At 43.3% G+C, this 26210-nt stretch overlaps 1 protein-coding gene across 1 annotated transcript in view; it reads left to right on the forward strand.

Annotated features, from left to right (window-relative positions):
- Nucleotides 1-26210, forward strand: part of gldc (glycine dehydrogenase (decarboxylating)) — a 205793-nt gene that overhangs the window by 155878 nt on the left and 23705 nt on the right. The window contains exons 17-19 of the mRNA XM_063049181.1: nt 10731-10856; nt 20277-20426; nt 22307-22419. Coding sequence (XP_062905251.1) covers nt 10731-10856; nt 20277-20426; nt 22307-22419 — 389 coding nt within the window. The remainder of the gene's footprint in view (nt 1-10730; nt 10857-20276; nt 20427-22306; nt 22420-26210) is intronic.

Below are 26210 nucleotides of genomic sequence, written 5' to 3' on the forward strand. Positions count from 1 at the left end.
TGGCATTGCAGAACTAACACTAAGGCCACTATCCTTCAGGCATCAGCTCCTAACCCCAAGGAGATGTGGTTTAGTCAGTCCTGATCTCTTTTTCTAGTGGTGATGTTTAAGAGGTGTTTAGATGGGGGAGGCGGGGGTGCAGGCCTCTCATGTTCTGAGTCGACGTTCCCCTTTAGATAGGTATATGAATATTCAGCAAAGGAGAGTTCTAAGATCATGTGTAGGCAACAGGGGTTAGTTTAATTTGCCATCATGCACAGCACAGATATCGTAGGTCGAAAGTCCTGTTCCCGTGCTGCTCTGTCCGATGGTCGAAGGCCTGTTCCTGTGTAGTTCTGTTCTAACAGTGAATAAATCAGAACTACTGTTGGCACTCTTTGTCTATGTTCCAATCCTCAGTACCTTAGAGAGATGGAGGCACACGGCTCAGAAACAACTCCTTCAGCCCACCACATCTGCATCATCCATCAATGACCTATCTACGCTAATCCCATTCACCAATAATTTGTCTGTATTCTTCAACACCTTTTCAATTCATCTCCTCACCTGGATACATCTTGAATGTTTTGAGAGCACCCATATGCACAACCCAATAGGCATTGCATCCAGATTCCTTCCACTAACTAGGTTAAAAATACTTCCTCAGATTCCCTTTAATCCTCTTCCTCCTTACCGTCAGGTCAACAGTGATGAGGTGTTGTAACCATACTGCAAACAAGATCGGGGTAAGAACCACAAAAATGTTTTTATTCCTCCTTGATTCAAGGCTGCAGATTCCAGTTATTCTGCAGACAGGGTCATCTGTCTCACAAGTTAGAGACACAAGAGGCTGCAGATGTTGGACTCTGGAGTAACACACAAAGTGCTGGAGGAACCCAGTGACTAGGACAGCATTAGTGAAGGGAAATGGACAATGGCGGCTTTGATTGAGATCCTTCATCAAGAATTCACTTCATAGATGCCGCCATACCTGCCGAGTATCTCCAGCATTTTGTGTGGAGTAGTCACTGGTGTAAGTTAAAATAAAACATTTCAATCTTTGATTTGCAGCAAACACCAGTGTTATCTGTGTAATCCCATGTTGAAATTGCATGTGCTACACTATATCTTCAGACTGGATGTGTTTTGATTTTTGTTATCAGTTATCTGCTAATGCCCAATCCTTGCCTAAGCTCGCAAGCACAAGGAAATCTGCAGATGCTGGAATTTCAAGTAACATGCATAAAAGTTGCTGGTGAACGCAGCAGGCCAGGCAGCATCTCTAGGAAGAGGTACAGTCGATGTTTCGGGCCGAGACCCTTCATCAGGACTAACTGAAAGAAGAACTAGTAAGAGATTTGAAAGTGGGAGGGGGAGGGGTAGATCCAAAATGATAGGAGAAGACAGGAGGGGGAGGGATGGAGCCAAGAGCTGGTCAGGTGATTGACAAAAGGAATATGAGAGGATCATGGGACAGGAGGCCTAGGGAGAAAGAAAAGGGGGAGGGGGGAAAGCACAGAGGATGGGCAAGGGGTATAGTGAGGGGGACAGAGGTAGAAAAAGGAGAGAGAGAGAAAGAATGTGTGTATATAAATAAATAACGGATGGGGTATGAGGGGGAGGGGGGGCATTAGTGGAAGTTTGAGAAGTCAATGTTCATGCCCCACCTCCCCCTTGTACCCCATCCGTTATTAATTTATTTCTTTATATACATACATTCTTTCTCTCACTTTTTCTCCCTCTGTCCCTCTCGCTATACCCCTTGCCCATCCTCTGGGCTCCCCCCCCCCCACCTTTTCTTTCTCCCTAGGCCTCCTATCCCATGATCCTCTCATATCCCTTTTGCCAATCACCTGTAAAGCTCCATCCCTCCCCCTCCTGTCTTCTATCATTTTGGATCTCCCCCTTCCCCTCCCACTTTCAAATCTCTTACTAGCTCTTCTTTCAGTTAGTCCTGACAAAGGGTCTGAGCCCGAAACGTCGACTGTACCTCTTCCTAGAGATGTTGCCTGGCCTGCTGCGTTCACCAGCAACTTTTATGTGTGTTCCTTGCCTAAACTGTTTGCTCTTTTCTGCTGTTCCTGCTAGATCTTCTCTCAAAGGTGACTTACAAATTAACATTATGTTCTTAATCTTGATACCAGTAAAGACTCAGCAACTGTTTCTGATCTGCTGTTCATTTGGTTAGATTTTAAGTTCAGTAGTAATAATTTAATTCTTACCTGACTAATGCTTTGAGTGTGACCGGTGCTGTTTGGCCGCCACTCCCTAGCACACTCCTGGTGAACGTTCTGTCCCTGTATAATAAGCTGTATGAACTGAGAGCCAGAATTTCCTACCACGGAAAACAAAGGAATGTAACGTTTTGTGCTTCGTGGAGACCTGGCTGATGGAGGAGATACCGGATCACGTCATTGAGCCCTCTGGGTTCTCCCTGTTCCGGGAGACAGGTGTAAAAACCCCTCTGGGAAGAGTAAAGGAGGTGGGGTATGCTTCATGGTCAATAATACCTGGTGCGACCCCAGGAATGTGCATGCCCTCAAATCCTTTTATTCCCCAGGTCTGGAATACCTGGTGCTGCTGTGTAGACCTTTCTGGTTGCCTAGGGAGTTTATGGCTGTTAGTGTCACAGCTGTGTATATTAGTCATGGTCATGGTCATAGTCATATTCATACTTTATTGATCCCAAGGGAACTTGATTTTCGTTACAGTTGCCCCAACCAGGAATAGAGCCACTGCAAGCTGGTATTGATCTGGCTCTCAAGGACCTGTACGAGAGACAAACCTCCTGGTTTGGTCTGAACTATGTTTCTATGCCACGTTTGAGTCTTGATAACCACTGACCCACCCCCAAACCAAACCAAACTCTACCATCTTCTGCTCACCCCTCAATTCAGTGCACCTCTGAAACCTCACAGTAAGAACTTCCCCTGGGTTTGCTCTGATATGTCTCATCCACCAGCTACACCGACGTCTGAATTTAGGCAACAGATCAATAAATTAAGAACAAAAGTGAATGTTGGAAATACTCAGCAGCTGAATCCGTAAGAAGTTCCTCAATATTCTTCAAGCTGCATGTGTCAATTTTATCTGATGGAGTCACTGCTGGATTATTTGCTTTATTCCTGGTTTTATTTCTTCTCGTCCTGATTATCAGGGTCTAAATAGTGACAACAAAGCCAGGCTTGATGTATGTTGAGTTTCCATCCAATGAAGTGGCACATTTTGTCCCTTATTTTTTATCGTTGTCTAGAGCATTATCACCATGCCTGCTGTTACTTCTCTCTTTGGATTCTTTGCCCTCCCAATCCATACCCCAAACTCCAAATACTCCATGATCATGACCTTCCTACCCACCAAGGCTTCATGGTGGATATCCAGTCTCTCTGCTCTAACCTTGGAAGAACCATGGCCCCTGATCCATATTCTATGGGTTACCATAGTTACTTCCCAGTCACCAGGCTGATTCCTGGGACGTGGGTGTCATCTTTCATGTGGCTAAAAACATTCATGTATTCTTATGAGCTTAGCACCCAATTTCCCTCAGGATCAATAAAGTATGACTATGACTATGAATGTAGGTGAGTTTATTGAAAAATATTAGATCCATTGGGGCAAAACAGGGCAAAGTTTGAGGTTTAACTTGTGGGAGAGCCTCAAGTGAGGGTATATATTTACAAGACAGAGGGCAGTTAGTGAAACCTGATATATGAAGGAATTTCTCTTTGCAGAGTGTGGTTTCTCTACGCCAGACGTTTGTGGAGACTACCTTGTCAGGGGTAGATACATTTTTGAAAGTTTTAGGAATTCAGTGCTAAGGCAAAGAAAAGGAGTTGAAAACTGGGGCAGATCAGCCATAATGATAGTGAATTGCAGGACAGGTTTGAGGGGCTCAATGGCCTAATCCTGCTATTTTCATGAGTGTTTTTGGGTCATGTTTACTATAGAAGAACAGGACAAGCCCCCAGAAATTATTTCCCTCTCTTCTCTTTCCAAGAGGAAACTGCATTAAGGTAATGAGATTTAGCAGAATTCAGCAAAGGTTAACAGTGCTGATTCTCCAGCTACATACTTTTTATCTATGAAGTTAGATTATAGTATGCAAAGTTGTTCCCAGAATAATGTGTCAGCTCTTGTTAAAGAACTGCTTCCCTCTGGTGGTTGGCTGGGGTATTGATTGTGCACTGATCTAGAGTAAATGGGTAAACAAAATGGTACTGGAACTGTGGAAGCAATTGTGTGTCTATGAATAGATGGGAGATACTGGCAAGTGATTAAAGTTATAGACACTCCCTGGAATAAACACAGATCCTTTACTTGGGACAACTTGTTTTCCATGGTCCATCTGAATTTTTGACCCATAGATGCTTTACATCAGCTGTCAACTTTTCACCTGATTTTCCAGATCATAGGTTTGTTCATTTAATTTAACATTGATTAAAGCATACAATTATTACCTTAAAAATATTAATTTATTTCTTCCATTTTGAGCCTCTTAATAAATTTTTTGAATTTTACTGATGACTTTTCTAACCAAGTTTTAAGTAAGTGGAAACTTTCTGTGGTTTAAATCTAATTCTGACATTTGAAACAATTTTATTATAAAGGTTCATTCATTTATTTTGGAACTCCACCTGATCAAAAAGGCGCAACAGCGCCTTTATTCCTTGCGGAGCATCAAGGAAGTTCACCTCTGTCCCAGGATACTGATGGACTTTTACCGCTGTACCATTGAGAGCATCCTCACCAACTGCATCTCAGTGTGGTATGGCAATTGTCCCGTATCGGACTGCAAAGCACTCCAGCGTGTGGTGAAAACTGCCCAGCGGATTATCAGCACCCAATTACCCACCATTGAGAACATCTACCATAAACGCTGCCTGGGCAGGGCGAAAGGCATTATCAGGGATGCACCTCACCCTAACCATGGAATTTTTACTCTCCTCCCATCTGGTAGGCGCTACAGGAGCCTCCGCTCCCGCACCGGCAGGCACAGGAAGAGCTTCTTCCGTGAGGCTGTGACCCTGCTGAATCTCACATCACAGCGCCAAGCAGTATTGCACCCATATTGTACTGTCTCAGTACTTTTATATTTGTGTGCTGTAGCATTTTTTATTCGCAGTTATTTTGTAAATAACACTGTTCTTTTGCACTTCTGGTCAGATGCTAATTGCACTTCATTGGCTTTGTATCTGTACTCGGCACAATCACAATAAAGTTGAATCTAATCTAATCTGAAACATTTCTGATTTCAGTACTCTGGCCTAAATATTTATTTATTTGTCGATCGACATACAGCACAGAATAGGCCCTTCTGGCCATTTGAGCCGCGACACCCAGAAATCCCCCAATTTAATCCAATTTTAATGACAGGACAGTTTACAATGACCATTTAACCTACCAACTGGTACATCTTTGGACTGTGGGAGGAAACCAGAGCACCTGGAGGAAACCCACACGGTCACAGGGAGAACATACAAACTCCTTACAGACAACAGCAGAAATTAAACCCTGGTCGCTGGTACAGAAAGCCACTGCCATACTGTGTAGTAAAGCCACAAGGTTGAGGACAACTTGCAACACCAAACCATAAATGAGCCAACTAAGCCAATGTTGTCTACCTTTACTGGAACTTTCTGCAACATTTTGTTTAATCACACTGTGAAACGTTGCAGCAAATAAGGTTTTTTTAAAAGCAGGAATTTGTTCAGTAGGCAGAGTTTCGATCCTGATCTCCAGCCCTGTGTGGAATTTGCATGTTCTTCCTTCGGCCGTGTGGGTTTCTCCCTTTTCTTCAGTTTCCTCCTACATCCCAAAGAAGTGCAGACGGCAGGTTCAGTGATTCCTGCAAATTGCTGTGCGTGTAGGTGGATAATTAGAATATCAGAGTGGGAGGCGATAATACGCAAGTGAGAGCGGATAAATCACAAGAAATTAAGTGGGAGAATGGGAGTAGATTGTGGTCTATAAATAGTTGGAGTATGACAGGACTGTGGATGCATCTGTACCTGTTACAGCCTTCCAAATGCCAAGCCTGTCAGAGGAACAGAGTGGAGTAGGCCTACTCAGCCCCTCATGCCTGCCCTGCCATTCAATATGACCATGGCTGACCTATGCTGGCCTCAATTCCTCTTCTGTGCCAGTTCCACATAGCCCTCAAATCCTCAATCTTTCACATATTATTCTATCCCCACCTTAAATATATCTAATGCCACCACCAACCTTGGAGGCACTGAATTTCAGAGATTCACATTCCTCTGAGGGAAGAAATTTCCACACACTGTTTTAAGTAACCAGTCTCTTGTAGCTATGTTCCCTTGTATGAGACTCTTCCATCAATGGAAACAACATAACACATCAAATGGGCCTACTCTGGCTGTTCCCTCTGGGAGCAGATCTGGGTACTGGGTCTGGATTGGAATGTTGTTGGTTTGTTTCTTTTGTTTGCATGATGTGTGAGTGTTTTCTCTCTCTCTTACTCTGCACAGTGGGTTTTGTGTTTTTTTAATTGCGATATTTGGGTTTCTTGCTTTGTGGCTGCCTGTTCGCAGATAAATTTCAAGGTGCATAACTTATTTATTTTTTGTGCTTTGAATCTTTGAATCTTGAATCGGCCTAGTTAAGCCACCTTGACATCTTATATGTTTTTATAAGAACATCCCTCAATCTTATCAACTCTTGATAAGACAACTCTCTTATCTCAGAATCACCCTGATGAACCTTCTTTGGACTGATTCAATGCAACTGTATCTCTTTTTCTTTCAATAAAGGGACCAAAATTGTGATTGTCTTGTCATGAAACATAGACCTTTCTTCATGAAGCTACAAGATGTGGCTTTTTCTATATTCAATGCTGTTGAAGTTCTTCCACTGGTGTAATTAGAAAAGTCACTTTGGAATACAATAAGAATGCTCAGAGGCTCATCTCAGTGTTATTATCGCAAACACGAGGAAATCTGCAGATGCTGGAAATTCAAGTAACACACACAAAATGCTGGTGGAACGCAGCAGGCCAGGCAGCATCTATAGGAAGAGGTACAGGCGACGTTTTGGGCCAAGACCCTTCGTCAGGACTAACTGAAAGAAGAGATAGTAAGAGATTTGAAAGTGGGAGGGGGAGGGGGAGATCCAAAATGATAGGAGAAGACAGGAGGGAGAGGGATGGAGCTAAGAGCTGGAAAGTTGATTGGCAAAAAGGATACAAGGCTGGAGAAGGAAGAGGATCATGGGACGGGAGGCCTAGGGAGAAAGAAAGGGGGAGGGGAGCCCGGAGGAAGATGGAGATCAGGCAAGGAGTTATAGTGAGAGGGACAGAGGGAGAAAAAAGAGAGAGAGAAAAAAACGGAGGAAAAATAATAAATAAATAAGGGATGGGGTAAGAAGGGAAGGAGGGCCATTAACGGAATTTAGAGAAGTCAATGTTCATGCCCAGGTGTTGTTTCTCCAACCTGAGTGTGGCTTCCTCTTGACAGTAGAGGAGGCTGTGGATAGACATGTCAGAATGGGAATGGGATGTGGAATTAAAATGTGTGGCCACTGGGAGATCCTGCTTCCTCTGGCGGACAGAGTGTAGATGCTCAGCGAAACGGTCTCCCAGCCTGCATCGGGTCTCGCCAATATATAGAAGGCCGCACCGGGAGCACCGGACGCAGTATATTACCCCAGCCGACTCACAGGTGAAGTGTTGCCTCACCTGGAAGGACTGTCTGGGGCCCTGAATGGTGGTGAGGGAGGAAGTGTAAGGGCATGTGTAGCACTTGTTCCGCTTACAAGGATAAGTGCCAGGAGGGAGATTGGTGGGAAGGGATGGGGGGAACGAATGGACAAGGGAGTCGCGTAGGGAGCGATCCCTGCGGAAAGCAGAAAGGAGGGGGAGGGAAATATGAGCTTGGTGGCGGGATCCCGTTGGAGGTGGCAGAAGTTACAGAGAATAATATGTTGGACCTGGAGGCTGGTGGGGTGGTAGATGAGGACAAGGGGAACCCTATCCCTAGTGGGGTGGCGGGAGGATGGGGTGAGAGCAGATGTGCGTGAAATGGGAGAGATACGTTTGAGAGCAGAGTTGATGGTGGAGGAAGGGAAGCCCCTTTCTTTAAAAAAGGAGGACATCTCCCTCGTCCTGGAATGAAAAGCCTCATCCTGAGAGCAGATGCGGCGGAGACAGAGGAATTGCGAGAAGGGGATGGCATTTTTGGAAGAGAGAGGGTGGGAAGAGGAATAGTCCAGGTAGCTGTGGGAGTCAGTAGGCTTATAGTAGACATCAGTAGATAAGCTGTCTCCAGAGATAGAGGCAGAAAGATCTAGAAAGGGGAGGGAGGTGTCAGAAATGGACCAGGTAAACTTGAGGGCAGGGTGGAAGTTGGAGGCAAAGTTAATGAAGTCAACAAGCTCAGCATGCGTGCAGGAAGCAGCGCCAATGCAGTCGTCGATGTAGCGAAGGAAGAGTGGGGGATGGATACCAGAATAGGCACGGAACATAGATTGTCTTCTCCTCTCATTTTGGATCTCCCCCTCCCCCTCCCACTATCTCTTCTTCAGTTAGGCCTGACGAAGGGTCTCGGCCCGAAATGTCGCCTGTACCTCTTCCTATAGATGCTGCCTGGCCTGCTGCGTTCCACCAGCATGTTGTGTGTGTTGCTGGGTGTTATAATTGTCAGCTTTCTCTATGGTGGGGTTTCCTAACATTTTTAGTTTTGGTATTGCAGATTCTTCTCAACCTTGTGACTTCACTAGTGCAGGCCAGAGAATTGGAATATGAACCTTTTTAACTGTTCCAAGAATTTTCATTCCCCGAATAGCCACTTAGTTTTTCCAAGTCTGATACCAGGTGTTTTGCAATTTCTACTCTTCATATTGCTCTTTTCCCCCGGTCGCTTCCCTGGCCTCTATCCCTGCCATACACCTCATACACAAAACTAAATTCAGGAATCATTATGTAACTTTGTCGAACACACCTTTAGTCTGTTCACCAAGAAATAAATTATAGCCTTGTAACAGTGGGTAGTTTATGATCCATAAATGTAACCCAGATTACAAAATTAACCCTTTAGGCTTAGTGAACAATTGATACTATACCCAAAGTATGCTCTTTGATGTTGTTTCAAAGGTAGTTTTAAAGTATGCAGTATATCATTAGACAAATAGAATATTATTAAGCCTTATCTGAGCTTGTTAAAACCAAGCAGTGATTTTTGTAGGACATAATTGTTGGGAAGCAGTCCCATTATAAAACAGTTTCCTCGCCTCTTACATCAAAATCTTGGATCATTTTTTTTACACAAAAATAGAAAGTGTTAGAGAAATCAGCAAGTCAGATATCATTCGTGAAAAGAGGGAGAGTTACTGTATCTGGCACTGAACTTTCAACAGAATTGAGAAAGAGGGAAAGAAAATGGTGTTGGGGGCAGAGAAGGGTGTGACAAAGGAATGTCTGATAGGATACAGTGAAGATAAGACTAAGTTGCTTTGCCTGTGTGATATATTGCTCATTTTGTATTGTATGGTGCGATTATATATAGAAAAAGGATTGGCTGGCAAATAAGGCCAGCTTTCAGAAAAAAGAGGGAGCTATCTATATTTGGAGCATTCAGAATGAGTCCTCAAAGTTGCAGTTTGCTCATACGTGTGATATGGTGCTTGTATTGCAGCTCCTTGTAATAGTGCAGCTGGCCACAGAGGAGAGGTTAGAGTAGGCTAGTGAATTAAAATGGCTGGTAACCAGGATCTCAAGGTGACAATTGCAGACTGAACGTGGTTGCTTCGTGAAGTGCTCGCCTACATTTGATTTTTGATGTGTAAATACTCAAAATGTGCCCTTTAGCGTTTTATTCTCTAAGTACTGCATGATGTCTTAACGAGTGTTTACAGCAAATCTCTTACAAATGGACTTCATTACCCAAGTAATGATGGCTCAAGACGTCAATTTGTGTAACTTGCACCTGTTGTTTATTGTTGGTTACTGCTTTTCAGTTGCCACACTAGATGATCATTCATCCAAATTAATCTGTCAAACTTATGTTACTATCCTTTATTGCCAACAGACTTATTAATCTTGGGTACTTAAGATTCAGATTAATTTTATTTATCGCGTCTACATCGCAATATACAATGAAATGCAGTGTTTGCATTAACGACCAACACAACCTAAGAACGTGCTCATGGTCCACGAGTGTCGTCACACATTCCAGTGCTAACACAGCATGCACACAATGCTTGGCAGAACACACAAACACAGAAAAATAACTAAACAAGCCCCATTCCTCCCTCCCATCCACCCTTGGCCATATGTACACTGTTATACTAGTTCCAGATTGAATCAGTAACTGAGAAGTATTTCTAAATCAAGGTTAATGTTTAAAGGATGCTTTGTGGAGCAAGGTTTGAGTTTGAATGCAATTTCTTTTACTCATATGTTGCTCAATTTTATTTACTCTGATGTTGGCTTAAAGAGGTCAAGAATCTTCTCTTTGTCTCTTGTTAAATTACTGAGTTAGTTTGGTGAGATCCTAAAATATCACAGAATAATATAGGCTCATGTACTTCAAACAGCTTCTGATTTCTGTAGTGTTTGCACAGTCATTATAGATTGCTGATTAGCCTGCACCCACAAGATCCAGTTGTCAGCACACAGCTGTCACTGGCAATGGATAATGTAGGGTATTTCAGCATTTTTATCAAATTCGATACACAAGGTTTTGAGTAGATAGTTACCTTTGGACATTGACCATTTAACTCTTTCCTTTTCTATCCAGGTCTGCCTTATCCCTAAATCAGCACATGGCACCAATCCTGCCAGTGCACAGATGGCAGGGATGAAAATCCAGCCAGTCGAGGTGGACAAGAATGGAAACATTGATGTTGCACATTTAAAGGCTCTGGTATGTGAATAATGCCGCTCCCATAGGATAAGTGTGGTGGGATCTCTATCGAACATTACATAAACAATTAGTACTACCTTTCAGTTAAAAGCAAAAAATATTGCCGATGCTGAGAATCTAAAATAAGAACTGAAAATTGCTATGAAGAGGGAAACAGTGAATGTTTCAGGTTAATGAGCTTTCACTAGAACTGACTGAATGACATTCAGATTGTCAAAACACCGTTCTTAATGTTTTTCATGCTTGATATGCCCAGTGTGTTTTTTTTTTAATACAATCCTTTGTTCTGCATTTCAAACCTCTTGAGGTTCACCTTTCTCAGTCATGGCCATATTTAAAAAAAATCGCTGAACTAAGATTTCTGAAGTGCACACTTCGCAAGGAGCTTTGTACCGTGAATGTTGAAGTGGGGTGGATTTCTGCTGGATAGCTGGTAACTCTGATTGCAGTCTGCTGTTGGAAACAACAGTGGAGTGTACTTTATCTGGGGCATCGAAAACTATAAAGAAAATAAATACTGTGTTACAGTTCATTACACAATACAATAATCAGTTTTATTCCATCGGTAAAGAGTAGGTTACTGGCTCCATCAAATACAGATAGACTCACTTAGATTTGCGCTGGCATTTTTACAAAATGTGGTATTAATTATTACTGTTAATCCAAAATTATTTGCATTAATTGATAATTTCTCATTTATCAACTTATTTATGATTACGCCTTCTGTCATCACTTATCATATAGCAGCCAGTCAGAAGAGTAAGGGTACCAGTGTGCTTTCTTTCCAAAAGTAGCCACCTCTCATAAATGAAACACACCATGCTCTCTGGAGTAAGCATAAATGTCTCAGGGGCAGGCAGAGCCAAATTAAGTGTCTGCTATCAAGTTATATCTCCTGGGCAGGCAAAGAACCCAACGAACGGATAGAATGCAGTGTTTAATATACAAATTGCTTTTAATAGAAATGTAAGAGAAGTGATGCCCAGTCATGGAAAACTGATTTCTAAAGCTGTCCTTTAATTTTCTATTCAATATGCATGGTAGTATGGTGTTACCAACCTCTGCATTGTGAAAAGGAAAATAAATATGACATCAGAAAATGATAGAGGGCTGACTAGAATTGAACCACTACCTGTCGTAAAGCCATTGGTGGTATCTTAACTGGTGGAATAAAATTGGTAATGTACTGTGTGATGGAGCTGCAATGTATCAGTCCGTTGGTATGAAATTATTGTCTGCCATTGATAAAAGTTTTGGATGGCTGTGTAACTTGCTGACAAAGTACAGCCCACTGATATTTCCACAGCAGTAGATTGCAACAGAGGTTTTGTTCTGCTGCGGTCGAGCTTACTGATGCACATACAAGTCCCCAGAGTTACGTGGATGATTGAAGGGGCAGGGTGTCGGGACCAGCAGCGAGAGTCGGCCAGTTCTGCTTGGGGTTCTGGGCTCGCTCTGTGATGTTTGCTCTGCCATGTGTTGAACCGAGGCTGAGGCTGTGGGCCTGCGCTGGCTGCTCCAGGCTTCATGTCGGAGGACTTGCTTTTGTTCTGAATGCTGTCTGCTTGCTTTTATTGTTTGCATGATTTGTTCTCGTTCTCTCTCTCTCTCTCTCTCTCTCTCTCTCTCTCTCTCTCTCCCCCTCTCTCCCTCTCTCCCCCTCTCTCTCTTCCCCTCTCTTTCTCTCTTTCCCCCCCCCTCTCTCTGTCTCTTCCCCCCCCTCTCTTTTTCTTTGTGTTCTTTTGGGTTTTCTTGTTTTGTGGCTGCCTAATCTCAAGGTTGTATAATGTATGCATATTTTGATAATGTACTTTGACCTTTGATCTCACTGAGCAGCTCTAGGAACAAACTGGGTTTCATTTAAATGAAACAATATGAATTTCAACCACAGAAGCATTTTGTACCCATTGATGCTTTATTTATTTTGGTTTCACATTAATTCTCTCTTTTATGTGCATGAAAAACAAACTTGGGTATCGGTTTACCTCAACCAAAATCTCCACTATTATCATGACCCATACTGCAGGAAAATTGCAGTGTTGTCTTAATTAACTCTCAGCTACTTTCCGTTCTGACATTTGTGCATGTTTGTAACTTGTCTGATGAAAATTGTGCTAGTGATGCACCTGTGCTGACACACTGGGTTGTAATTACTCTGTGATTATAATGGAAACTTATTTTTACTGAGTCATGTTAGTAACAGTACACACGGAGCGTGGAAGTGATGAACTGGGCCCCCGAGACGAAAAGGCATGTGCACTCGAAAGCCTGCGCCCAAAAGAGAATGCCTCCTTGCCTTAGGAGGCCCCGCAATTCACTGCGGTCCTCCATCAGTTTGTTGGTGTGTACGATCAAAATGTCACCTTCCAATCTGTTGACTCAAGTTCTGTATTTGACTGTGACAATTCCAGATGACAGCTGGTAGCCAGTTCTCTTGCTGCGAGATGTGTGTGTGTAGACTTTGCGTCTGGCGTCAAACATTCATGGCCTGGTGTGCGTAATGTATTTTTGTTTCATGGCCTCTTGCTTGCTGCGAATTTGTTAGTGGAAAGCTGGCTGTAGGAGATCTGCTCTCTGTAGTCGACCAAGTTCTTCTGCCTTTGGGCCCACCACATATAGCACTTTGGCTGGCAGTTCCCCTTAAACTGGAACTTAGCTGCCTGACCACAGTATTGACCCTAAGCATCAGCTGGGTGCTTTCATGATAAAGAATTCAATATGGGGTCCCCTCCAATACAGTCGATACAGGATAGCACTGGACTGCAGAGTCCCCGAAAGTGAGTGCAGCCACGGAGCCAGTTCAGTGCTGAGGTGAGTGCTGATGGCTGCAGGCCGCAGCCACGGAGCCAGTTCAGCGCAGAGGTGAGTGCTGATGGCTGCAGGCCGCAGGCTGCAGATCAGTTCAGTGCTGAGGTGAGTGCTGATGGCTGCAGGCCGCAGATCAGTTCAGCGCAGAGGTGAGTAAAGCCTCTCGGAGTAGTGAGCTGAACATCGGTTTGTCCTTCACCCTCGGCCTTATCACTTTGATCTTTTAATCTGGTTCGGTGCTTAAATAGGCTAAACATCAATTAGTTTTCGTTCTTGGGCCTGGACCCTGCCACTCTGCTCCAGCAATGGCCACTGCGGCTGTTCCTGCATTCTTGAGAGTCTCATTTGTCGAATCGTTCAGGATACTGCAGAAACACCAGGTCACACAGGCGGTTCAAAAGCACAGTTCCCAAAGGGAAATTACAGGCTGCGGATTGTGATCATAGTCCGGAAGAAGTATATTTAGTCCAATACATAGCAATTCTGTTGGTTGCCCGCAAAACATCGCCACATCTCACCAGCACCATCTTGGTCTTGTCTGGTCACCGGTACATGCATGGGTAAGTGAATCAGGTGCCCCTGGTGAACCCTTTCTGCCGTAAAGACACCACACACGTCCATGCAATCTCCGTGTAGCTCCAGAATGCCGAGTTCAGTGGTGATAATTTTGGAGTTTTAGTGTGAGGATAATTCGCTTACCAACATGACAAATGACCTGGTATCCAGCTCATATTTCACTGGCTGGTTGTCCACTGTGTGTGTAACCAAATAAGAAGCTAGTGTTGATGGCCTGTGTCTTGGATTTAGAAAATAGTGCCCACTTCTTCGTGCTGACCATCTCCCTGTGCGGGGTTGATGGTTGAACTCTGCTGTTTTCTCATGGTGCACACCTTTTTAAGTTACCCTATCTTCTGACAGAACCCTCAGACTGCCTTTTGATGCTTGCCATGACTGTGACTTTCCCCACAGCAGCAGTGTCTCTGTAGAGGCTCACACGATGTTGACTGTGGGCTGTGGGTTGTTATCCACTGGCGATGGCTGAATCTGTGTAAGGCCTGTCTTGACTGCCTCCTGGTGACGAATTGTGGGGCATGCTTTGTCCCAGCACTATACGTGCTTTTTAGACAGTGGGCTGTCCTGTGTCCTCCCATCTTTGACTCCAACAATTAACATTTGGATAAGCATTGCTTCTTCAGATTTGCTGAGGGGAATATCTTTGTAGTTACATTCCTGCACCACTAGGGACAGTCTGTAGTCTCATTGGGCATCTGCCATAGCTGTGAGAGCCTGAAGTGTGCCGTAAAGACAATGTCCTGTGACCACCAGGGGGTCAAAAGTGTTTGTCAGTTGTGATTCATTCTGTAGGTGCAGAGTATCTATATTTCTGCCTGAGTTCTCCCAAATGCATGTGGAGCAGCTGGAGTTTCATTGCTTTCTCCTGCTTTGCCGCTGGTGTTAATTGGAAGGATAATAGAGCATAGAGCAGTACAGCACAGGAACAGGTCCTTCGGTCTACAACATTCTGCTGAGCCAATTAAATTAGTAATCGAATAGTCAACTAAACTAATCTCTTCTGCCTACACAATGTCCGTATCCATCTATTTTCCTCACATTCATGTGCCTATCTAAATATCTCTTTAACAGTCCCTAATGTATCTGCCTCTACCACCATCCCAGGCACCCACAACTCTCTGTGTAGGAAAAAAAACAAACTTGCCCCTCACATCTCCTTTGAAATTACCCCATCTTGGGTACTAGCCTACAAAGTACTCAGGACATCTTCGGGGAGTGGTGTCTCAGAAATGCAGCGTCCATTATTAAGGACCTCCAGCACCCAGGCCATGCCCTTTTCTCACTGTTACCATCAGGTAGGAGGTACAGAAGCCTGAAGTCACACACTCAGCGATTCAGGAACAGCTCCTTCCCCTCTGCCATCCAATTCCTAAATGGACATTGAACCCTTGGACAATTACAGTTTATGTATTTAATATACATATACTGTAATTGACTATTTATTTATTTTTTCTCTTCTATATTATATATTGCATTGAACTGCTGCTGCTAAGTTAATAAATTTCACGTCACATGCTGGTGATAATAAACCTGATTCTGATTCTGGTCCCAAGAAATGGAAAGAATATGGCACAGCTGTAAATCTGCCTAGAGCAAGCCATCCTCAAAAACTAAGTGACCGTGCAAGAAGAGGACGAGTGAGGGAGGCCACCAAGAGGCCTATGACAACCTTGGAGGAGTTACAAGCCTCAGTGGCTGAGATGGGAGAGTACGTCTAAAACACTGTTGCCCAGATGCTTCACCAATTGCAGCTTTATGAGAGAGTGGCAAAGAGAAAGCCACTGTTGGAAAAAAAACTCGCATGAAATCTTGGCTAGAGTTTGCAAGAAGGCATGTGGGAGACTCTGAAGTCAGCTGAAACCAAAATTGAGCTTTGTGGCCATCAGACTAAACACTATGTTTGATAACATGCATGAAACAGCGCATCCTAACGCCTTCACCATTGCTTTGGGAGATTTTAATCAGGCCAGTCTGAAAAAATCACTAGGCAATTATCATCAGCAGATCACTTACAATACCAGAGGAAACAACGCTCTGGACCATTGCTACATCACCATCAAGAATGCTTACCGTGCTATTCCATACCCTCACTTTGGGAAGTCTGATCACCTGGCTGTACTTCTACTCTATGAGTACAGGCAGAGGCTGAAGACTGCAGCACCAGCAGTGAGGACCAAGAAGGTATGGACAAGTGAAACACAGGAGTGCCTACAGGACTGCTTTGAATTGGTGGACTGGACTGTATTCAAGGATTCATCTTTGATCCTGGATGAGTATGCTGCAGATGTTACCAACTTCATTAAAACCTGTGTGGATGAGTGTGTGCCCACAAAGACTTGTTGTACATTCCCAAACCAAAAGCCGTGGATGAAGCAGGAGGTATGTCATCTGCTGAAGGCTAGATCTTTGGTATTCAAGTCTGGCGACCCAAGCCTGTACCAGAAAACCAGGTATGATTTGCGGAGGGGTATTTCAAGGGCGACGACACAATTTTGAATGAGGTTGGAGGCCACATCGGATGTACGGCAACTCTGGCAGGGACCGCAAGACATTACATCCTACAAAGCGAAACCTAATAGCATGAATGCAGTAATGCTTCACTACCGAATGAACTCAATGCCTTCTATGCACTCATTGAAAGGGAGAACACAATTACAGCTGTGAAAAACCCTGCTGCACCTGATGACCCAGTGATCTCCGTCTCAAAGGCCGATGTTAGGTTTTCTTTAAAGTCGCAATCTCAATGGCTCTCCACACGGCTTTAGACCACCTGAACAACACGAACACCTACGTTAGGATGCTGCCCATTGACTATAGCTCAGCATTTAATATCATCATACCCACAATCCTGATTGAGAAGTTGCAGAACCTGGGCCTCTGTACCTCCCTCTGCAATTGGATCCTCGACTTCCTAACCAGAAGACCACAATCTGTGTGGATTGGTGATAACATATCCCTCTCGCTGATGATCAACACTGGCGCACCTCAGGGGTGTGTGCTTAGCCCACTGCTCTACTCTCTATATACACGACTGTGTGGCTAGGCATAGCTTAAATACCATCTACAAAATTTGCTGACGGTACAACCATTGTTGGTAGAGTCTCAGGTAGTGACGAGAGGGCGTACGGGAGTGAGATATGCCAACTAGTGGAATGGTGCCGCAGCAACAACCTGGCACTCAATGTCAATAAGACAAAAGAGCTGATTGTGGACTTCAGGAAGGGTAAGACGAAGGAACACATACCAATCCTCATAGAGGGATCAGAAGTGGAGAGAGTGAGCAGTTTGAAGTTCCTGGGTGTCAAGATCTCTGAGGATCTAACCTGGTACCAACATATTGATGTAGTTATAAAGAAGACAAGACAGCGGCTATACTTTATTAGGAGTTTGAGGAGATTTGTCATGTCAATAAATACACTGAAAAACTTTTATAGTTGTACTATGGAGAACATTCTGACAGGCTGCATCACTGTCTGGTATGGAGGGGCTACTGCACAGGACCGAAAGAAGCTGCAGAAGTTTGTGAATCGAGGGTACTAGCCTACAAAGTACCCAGGACATCCTTAGGGAGTGGTGGCTCAGAAAGGCAGCGTCCATTTTTAAGGACCTCCATCACCCAGGGCATGCCCTTTTCTCACTGTTACCATCAGGTAGGAGATACAGAAGCCCGAAGGCACACACTCAGCAATTCAGCTTCTTTCCTTCCGCCATAGGATTCCTAAACGGACGTTGAATGTTTGGACACTACCTCATTTTTTAAAAAATATACAGTATTTCTATTTTTGCATGTTTTTAAAAATCTATTCAATATATGTAATTGATTTACTTGTTTATTGTTTTTTTCCTCTACTAGATTATGTATTGCATTGAACTACTGCTGCTAAGTTAACAAATTTCACATCACTTGCCGATGATAATAAACTTGATTCTGATTCTGCCAAACACCACACATCTTCAGAAACACACCATCCCTACCGCAAAGCATAGTGGTGGTTGCATCACGCTGTGGGGATACTTCACTACAGCAGGTCCTGAAAGGATTGTTACGGTAGAGAGTAAAATGAATGCAGCACAATACTTGGAAATCCTGGAGGAAAACCTTATGCAGTCTGCAAGAGAACTGTGACATGCGAGAAGATTTTTTTTCTAGCAAGATAATGACCCCAAGCATAAAGCCAAAGGTACTCAGGAATGGCTTAAAAATAGCAAAGTTAGAGTCCTGGAGTGGCCAAGTCAGAGTCCAGCCCTCAATCCAATTGAGAATTTGTAGCTGGACTTGAATAGGGCTGTTCACTCAGGATCCCCATGCAATCTGACAGAGTTTGAGCAGTTTTGTAAAGAAGAATGGGAAAATTGCAGTGTCCAGATGTGCAAAGCTAACAGTGACCTATCCACACAGATTCAAGGCTGTAATTGCTTCCAAAGGTGTAGTTACTAAATACTGATTTGAAGGGGGTGAATACTGAAGTAATCAAATTATTTTGTATTTTATATTTGTAATTAATTTAAATCATTTTGTAGAGATCTCTTTTCACTTTGTCTTTTTCTATTGATCAGCATCAAAAAATGAAATTAAATCCACTGTGATTCAATCTTGAAAAGCAATAAAACAGCTGTGGGGGTGGGGGAGTGCTTTTTATAGGTACTGTATAGCTAGGGTGCCTAAGACTTTTGAACAGGACTATATCTGTCAACATGGAGCAGAGAGTAACTTTGTAAATCTGGCACGAGCAAAGGATGTTTGGAATGGTGAGGGTAGAGCGCCGTGGGAGGGGTGTGGGATAGGTGGCAGAGAAGGAGTGCCAGGATGGGGTGGCATGAGTCCTGAGACACCAGGCAAGATAATTTGATTCCATACAGTTAGTTTATTGATCATTACAGAATGTTTCTCTGGTGCTTCCCGCTCCCTCCCCTCTCCCTTCCCCTTTTCCCAACCATGATTGTCCTCTCTCTGCCCCCTTCCCACTCTCAGTCCACAATAGAGACCCATATCAGAATCAGGTTTATCGTCACTCACATGTGTCATGAAATTTGTTACATATATTACATTGTGTAATCTACCTTTTAATATCCAACTGTTGTACAGTGGGTGGGACTCTCCTTTTCCACCTCCATCTTTTCCATTGCAGTGGAAGCATACTTGCAGTGTCTTCTCTCCTCGCCTTTGAGTCTCCCAAAGATCTATCCTTGGCTCCCTCCTGTTACTCTATATTTATGTACCCTCAACAATAATATCCAGAAACTCTTCACAACCAAGTTCAACATTGATTTATTGTTGAAGTACATATATGTCACCATATGATACCTTGAGATTCATTTTCCAGCAGGTATTTACAATCACTTTTATGAAATCTGAATAACAAAAACTGACAGTCAATGTGCAAAAGAAGACAAATTGTGCAAATAATAAAAATGTAAATAAATAATACGGAGAACGTGAGTTGTAGAGTCTTTGAAAGTGTGTCTATAAGTTGTGGAGTCAATTCACTGTTGAGGTGAGTAAAGTTATCCACACTGATGCTTGTACCTGATCCTGGTGGTCTGGGACCTAAGGCTGCTGTACCTCCTGCCTTTTCGCACAAAACTCAGTTCTGCCTCAACACCACCTGTATCAACCCCAAATATTACTTCTCCTAGTTCATCAAACTTCCCACCAGAGCAGATTTTTTCCTGAGTAAATATTGGAAAAAAACGTGATTGCTACCTCAAATTCCATTAAAAGGTGTATAAATCATAATCTCCAGTGTTCTATCCCTCAACCTTCCTGACTTTTGAGATCACTTCTTTTAAACCATATCTCTCCACGTGAATGGGTTGCCATCTTGAGAAACTCCGTTAAAAATGGTGGTTCTGCAAGACATGATATAACTGTCACATTAGGTTTAGGACCTCACTCCCTCCCTCAAGAAGTAACATTTAGGCAAAGTCCTTTAAGTAGGTAAGAAAATAAATCTCATCAGAGTTTGAATCTGTTGAATCTATGCAAATATTTATTTGGAATGTGATGAAGAAGAGCTCTGTTTGTCTTTTTTGCTGAAGGTCGACAAGTATAAAGATAATCTGGCTGCCATCATGATCACCTATCCATCCACATACGGAGTGTTTGAGGAGAACATCAGTGATGTGTGTGGCCTGATCCATGATCATGGGGGACAGGTTTACCTAGATGGGGCTAACATGAATGCACAGGTGAGTGCTGTAACTTCTGCCTGTTTTCAATGTCACTGAATCAGGTGCTGTGAGCATCTGTACACAACAGCAGGTGGTAGGGACTAGGGTTCAGTAGTGCATCTGCTTTGCTGCATGGAAGCAACAGGAAGCTGCTAACGTGGAAGGCTTATTACTTTGTGCCCTGGTGCTCCTGGTTACATATCAGGAGAAACTGCTCTTTTCTTGTTTGGATGTTTACGGATAGAAAATATGGTGTTAAGGATTTGAGATTTGCAACAATGGAAGCACAGTGAAAAAGGACTTTATATTTTTCCCCTCTCCCTGAGTCGGGTCTCCTTGCGGATTCTGCTAGACTAGGGTCTAAGCTGGAAAGGCCTCCATAGCCATGTTTCCCCTATAGATAAGTTCAGGTCTCCACCATGGGCATCCCCCTTCTGATGAATTTGGGAGACTGTTGTTCCTTACTACCCTTGGACAGGGATTATAAATAGTGCATGTTTTAGTAAATGTGGGGTTATGCATGAAATCATGGGATTTAAAATAAATTGGGATATATGGGATTGAAATATTGCACAACACACATTTATTTGTATTGCTTACTGTGTTCCGTGCCAAATCAATATGGAGTGTCAGATATATTAGCGATTTGGTATCTTCAAGGAGGCTCTTTGGAGGAGTGGTGTACTTACAGAGCAGTAACCTGTTCACACGTGTTAACTTAGGCTTGGACTGTCCACTGAACCCCTTTTTAAACTGAAAATGTTCTCAGAGGCTGGCTGTATTGTTTCTGTCATGAATACTTCAGTGCAGCACTGACAAGCAGCTTACAACATGCCGGGTACACCATGAAGCACAAAGCTCTGTACTTACCATTCTGTTGGAGTGCCCATTGATGCAATTAATGCAGTGTAACTCTGCTGTGCTCTGTCAGCCAGTTTGCTGACTTGACCCTTTTAACCTGAGTGACTGAACAAAATGAAGGACCAGACCACAGTGTGCTTAGAAGTAACAGTGCAGTTCTCAAGCATACCGTCAAATCTCGGAGCTTCAGTGGCACCTCATGTTAGAAGAATGTAAGAACTTATTGTGGTCATAACGAGTGTGTTGTTCAGGGGGTTCTCTGTTAACATTTCACTTGAATGTCGCTTGCATCTTTGGGAATGCTTAATTCTGAGCCCATGGTGTAAATAAATCCTGTGGCAGATAACCTTTTGAACCATGATTTACCTCTCAGTCCTTTAGTGTACCTTTGTAACATTAACAGATGCCTGAACACAGGTCAATGGAGCAACATCTTCAATTCTGAATGTTGTAATGTAAAAAAGTGGAGTAAGTATGAAGTCTTGTTTGATAGTGTCCCTGAGAAAAGCCTTATGGCCTGATAGGAATGTGGGGCAAATAAAATAGGCAAGTGAGGGGAAGAGAAGGGGTAGAAGAGGGCCAAGGTGGGGGGAGGGGAAAAGTACTGGAAGTTGGAGAAATCAATGTTCACGCCATCAGGTTGGAGGCTACCCAGATGGAATATGAGGAGTTGCTTCTCCAACTTGAGAGTGGCCTTATCATAGCACTGGAGGAGGCCTTGGACTGACATGTTGGAATGGGAATGGGGATTAGAATTAAAACGGTTAATATATATGTTAATGTATGTAGGTTTTTGAAGGACCTTTTCCATCCTATATCACTCTTGAGGTGCTTGGTATAGGTGGTTGACATGTGCCAAGCCTGAACTTATCCACAATAATTGAAAGCTAATTGTAATCCCAAATGAAATATAAAGTGGTTACCTGCTAGTGAGCTTTTTTTAAACCATGTTTCTTTCTTGCTGCTTTCAGAAAGGAAATTGTTTTTAAGAGCTCTGATGTTCTGGTACTCTCTCCCCTAATGGTGCAATCTTTCAGGTGGGCCTCTGTCGTCCTGGTGACTATGGATCCGACGTGTCTCACTTAAACCTGCATAAAACTTTCTGTATTCCTCATGGAGGCGGTGGACCTGGCATGGGACCAATTGGAGTGTAGGTTTAAACCATCTTCTTAATAATTTTGAATCACAGTGCTGACTCTTTTTACAACATTATGGGAATTTAAATTGAAGACCATAAAAATAGTGAGTAAGCTCTTATGTACATCTCTTAATATTTTAAGTTTACTATATTGTCCCTACCTATCATAACCCACCTGGTAACTATTACTTTTGATTTCCTCCTGATTCCATTTATAACAATGTTCAGTACAAGATATCTAAGATGATCCCATGCTGAACACTGTTAACAGGAGGCAAACTGGTTCTTGATAAAGTTTTAGAATTTGGTCAGAAGATTTGTATTGTGGATTACAATTCTGATCTTGATTTAAGACAAGCGATCATGTTTTGGAACAATTGGCTATGTCTACTGTAGCTTCAGGGTTGTCATGGCCACGTTGGAACTCAGACAATTTGTTCAGTGATTGTTTTGAAACTCAGGATAGGATGAAATTGAAGTGAGAGCAATCCAAAAAGGATGCATCGTTAAAAACGTTCTTTTTAATTATTTCAGTGGCTGTGTAATGGACTTTTATGTCAAACCCAAACTTAAATCATGTTGGGGGGAAAAGAATCCTAATTGCTTAATAGCAAGCCACAAGGATAAAAGGCCCCATTGGCAGGCTGTGTTGATCAGTCACACTTGAAATATGACAATTAGCTTCCAGTTCTTTTGAACTGGAGAGGGAAGAATTAGTTTCATGCAATTGCTCCTTATTGACTCCTGCCCTGGGTGTTTTTGCCCAAGTTAGTTCTTTGACTCAGTGTTTCCTCATCATGTTTGGGTCACAAGCAGAACCATTGACGAGCTGTGGTGTGCTTCATTGGAGAATGGCCACCAGGGACTTTGTCATTGGAGCCTATGTTTTAACCTAGTTGAGAACTTAACAAGAAGAAATCTTGTAGTGGTCAGTAAGTACAGAAGTGGCAAATATATTGTTGTTGAATACTAAAACATTTGTAAGGAATTAGGTTTTAAAGAGGTCTGAACGACGGCATTCAAGTAGGATGGCCAAATGGTACTTAGTGTTTATTTACCCTGTGTAGTAAGTAACCTCATGCCCATACATTGACCTTCCATTCATGCTGTACCCTGAGTTTAAAGAGACCCAGGAACTCCAACCTATGTTGAGGTGATATTTGGCTTTGCATGTTTTTGGGTGATGTGCTGCAGAGTAATATGTTAATGAATAAATGTCTGAAGTACTGTCAGGTCAGAAAACTGAGATACCCCTATCAGTGCATTCTCGTTTAAGGCTTCCATCACCATTTCAGGTAGGCATTCTGGATTGCAGTAGCTCAATGAATACTTCTCTTCGGTATTCACCAAAGAGAGGGAACTTGATGACAGTGAGGACAATATGAGTGAGGTTGATGTTCTGGAGCATGTTGTATTAAGGGAGAGGAGGTGTTGGAGTTGTTGAAATACATTAGGATGGATAAGTCCCCGGGGCCTGACGGAATATTCCCCAGGCTGCTCCACGAGGCGAGGGAAGAGATTGCTGAGCCTCTGGCTAGGATCTTTATGTCCTCGTTGTCTATGGGAATGGTACCGGAGGATTGGAGGGAGGCGAATGTTGTCCCCTCATTCAAAAAAGGTAGTAGGGATAGTCCGGGTAATTATAGACCAATGAACCTTATGTCTATGGTGGGAAAGCTGTTGACAAAGATTCTTAGAGATAGGATCTATGGGCATTTAAAGAATCATGGTCTGATCAGGGACAGTCAGCATGGCTTTGTGAACGGCAGATCATGTCTAACAAGCCTGATAGTTCTTTGAGGAGGTGACCAGGCATATAGATGAGGGTAGTGCGGTGGATGTGATCTATATGGATTTTAGTAAGGCATTTGACAAGGTTCCACACGGTAGGCTTATTCAGAAAATCAGAAGGCATGGGATCCAGGGAAGTTTGGCCAGGTGCATTCAGAATTGGCTTGCCTGCAGAAGGCAGAGGGTCGTGGTGAGTACATTCGGATTGGAGGGTTGTGACTAGTGATGTCCCACAAGGATCAGTTCTGGGACCTCTTCTTTTCGTGATTTTTATTAACGATCTGGATGTTGGGGTAGAAGGGTGGGTTGGCAGGTTTGCAGATGACACAAAGGTTGGTGGTGTTGTAGATAGTGTAGAGGATTGTCGAAGATTGCAAAGAGACATTGATAGGATGCAGAAGTGGGCTGAGAAGTGGCAGATGGAGTTCAACCCAAAGTGTGAGGTGGTACACTTTGGAAGGACAAACTCCAAGGCAGAGTACAAAGTAAATGGCAGGATACTTGGTAGTGTGGAGGAGCAGAGGGTTCTGGGGGTACATGTCCACAAATCCCTGAAAGTTGCCTCACAGGTAGATAGGATAGTAAAGAAAGCTTATGGGGTGTTAGCTTTCATAAGTCGAAGGATAGTAAGAGTCACGAGGTAACGATGCAGCTTTATAAAACTCTGGTTAGGCCACACTTGGAGTATTGTGTCCAGTTCTGGTCGCCTCACTATAGGAAGGATGTGGAAGCATTGAAAAGGGTACAGAGGAGATTTACCAAGATGCTGCCTGGTTTAGAGAGTATGCATTATGATCAGAGATTAAGGGAGCTAGGGCTTTACTCTTTGGAGAGAAGGAGGATGAGAGGAGACATGATAGAGGTATACAAGATATTAAGAGGAATAGATAGAGTGGATAGCCAGCGCCTCTTCCCGAGGGCACCACTGCTCAATACAAGAGGACATGGCTTTAAGGTAAGGGGTGGGAAGTTCAAGGGGGATACTAGAGGAAGGTTTTTTACTTCGAGAGTGGTTGGTGTGTGGAATGCACTCCCTGACTCAATGGTGGAGGCAGATACACTAGTGAAATTTTTAGAGACTACTAGACAAGTGTATGGATGAATTTAAGGTGGGGGGTTATATGGGAGGCAGGGTTTAAGGGTCTGCACAACATTGTGGGCTGAAGGGCCTGTACTGTGCTGTACTATTCTATGTTCTATCTGTCTTTGCTTCCTCTGGTGTTTTTGCCAAATTTTCTCCCCTGAGATTTTACTCTCAAACATTAACAAGCACACATCTCCTTTTATCTTTCTGTGCTCCATGCGGAACCTTTTACCATGTCTCCACATCTCCACATCATCAAAGTCACTCAGGCTTGGTGGATCTGTTCTGCTATCTCTTCAAATCCTTAAACTCCAGCCGACTTTAAACGGATATTTTTAGAATAAGTGCTTCAACCTCCCCTTTTGTGTCCCTCCTTTAGTACAGTGGGACATACTTCTTTGTGGAGTTTGCACTTTCTCCCTGTTACCATTTGGGTTTCCTCCCACGTTCCAAGGATATGCAAGTTGGTAATTGTAAATTGCCCCTTGTGGTGGCTGAGCAGTTGAATCTGGGGAGGAGTCTATGAGAATGTAAATAGACTTTCAATGGTCAACATGGATTCAGTGGGCTGAAGGGCCTGTTTCTGTGATGCATCTCCCTATGACTTGGAATCAGTTGCTTTTCTCAGTTTCTGAATTTGTCCAGTTATGGGGAAGATGGTTGACGTTTATGTCACCCCACAGAACATGTGTATGAGGCCTCAGCTGGCCCAATTGACCAATTTGAGTATCAAACCTTTGACTGAACAGTATGCCAATGGTGGAAAATTTTTCTTCCCACTTTTAACCACTCCCCAGTCTCCACTTTCAGATTGGGTATGAATCGGGGCTGGGTTGAAACATTCACACTACAGGGGACGTGTAACTCGCAGCAAAGTCTGAGATTCTGACATGAAGACGGTGCTTAATTCGAATAGAAGAACAAGTTG

Source organism: Mobula hypostoma, chromosome 5 (assembly GCF_963921235.1).
Source record: "Mobula hypostoma chromosome 5, sMobHyp1.1, whole genome shotgun sequence".
In the NCBI taxonomy this organism is placed as follows: Eukaryota; Metazoa; Chordata; class Chondrichthyes; order Myliobatiformes; family Myliobatidae; genus Mobula; species Mobula hypostoma.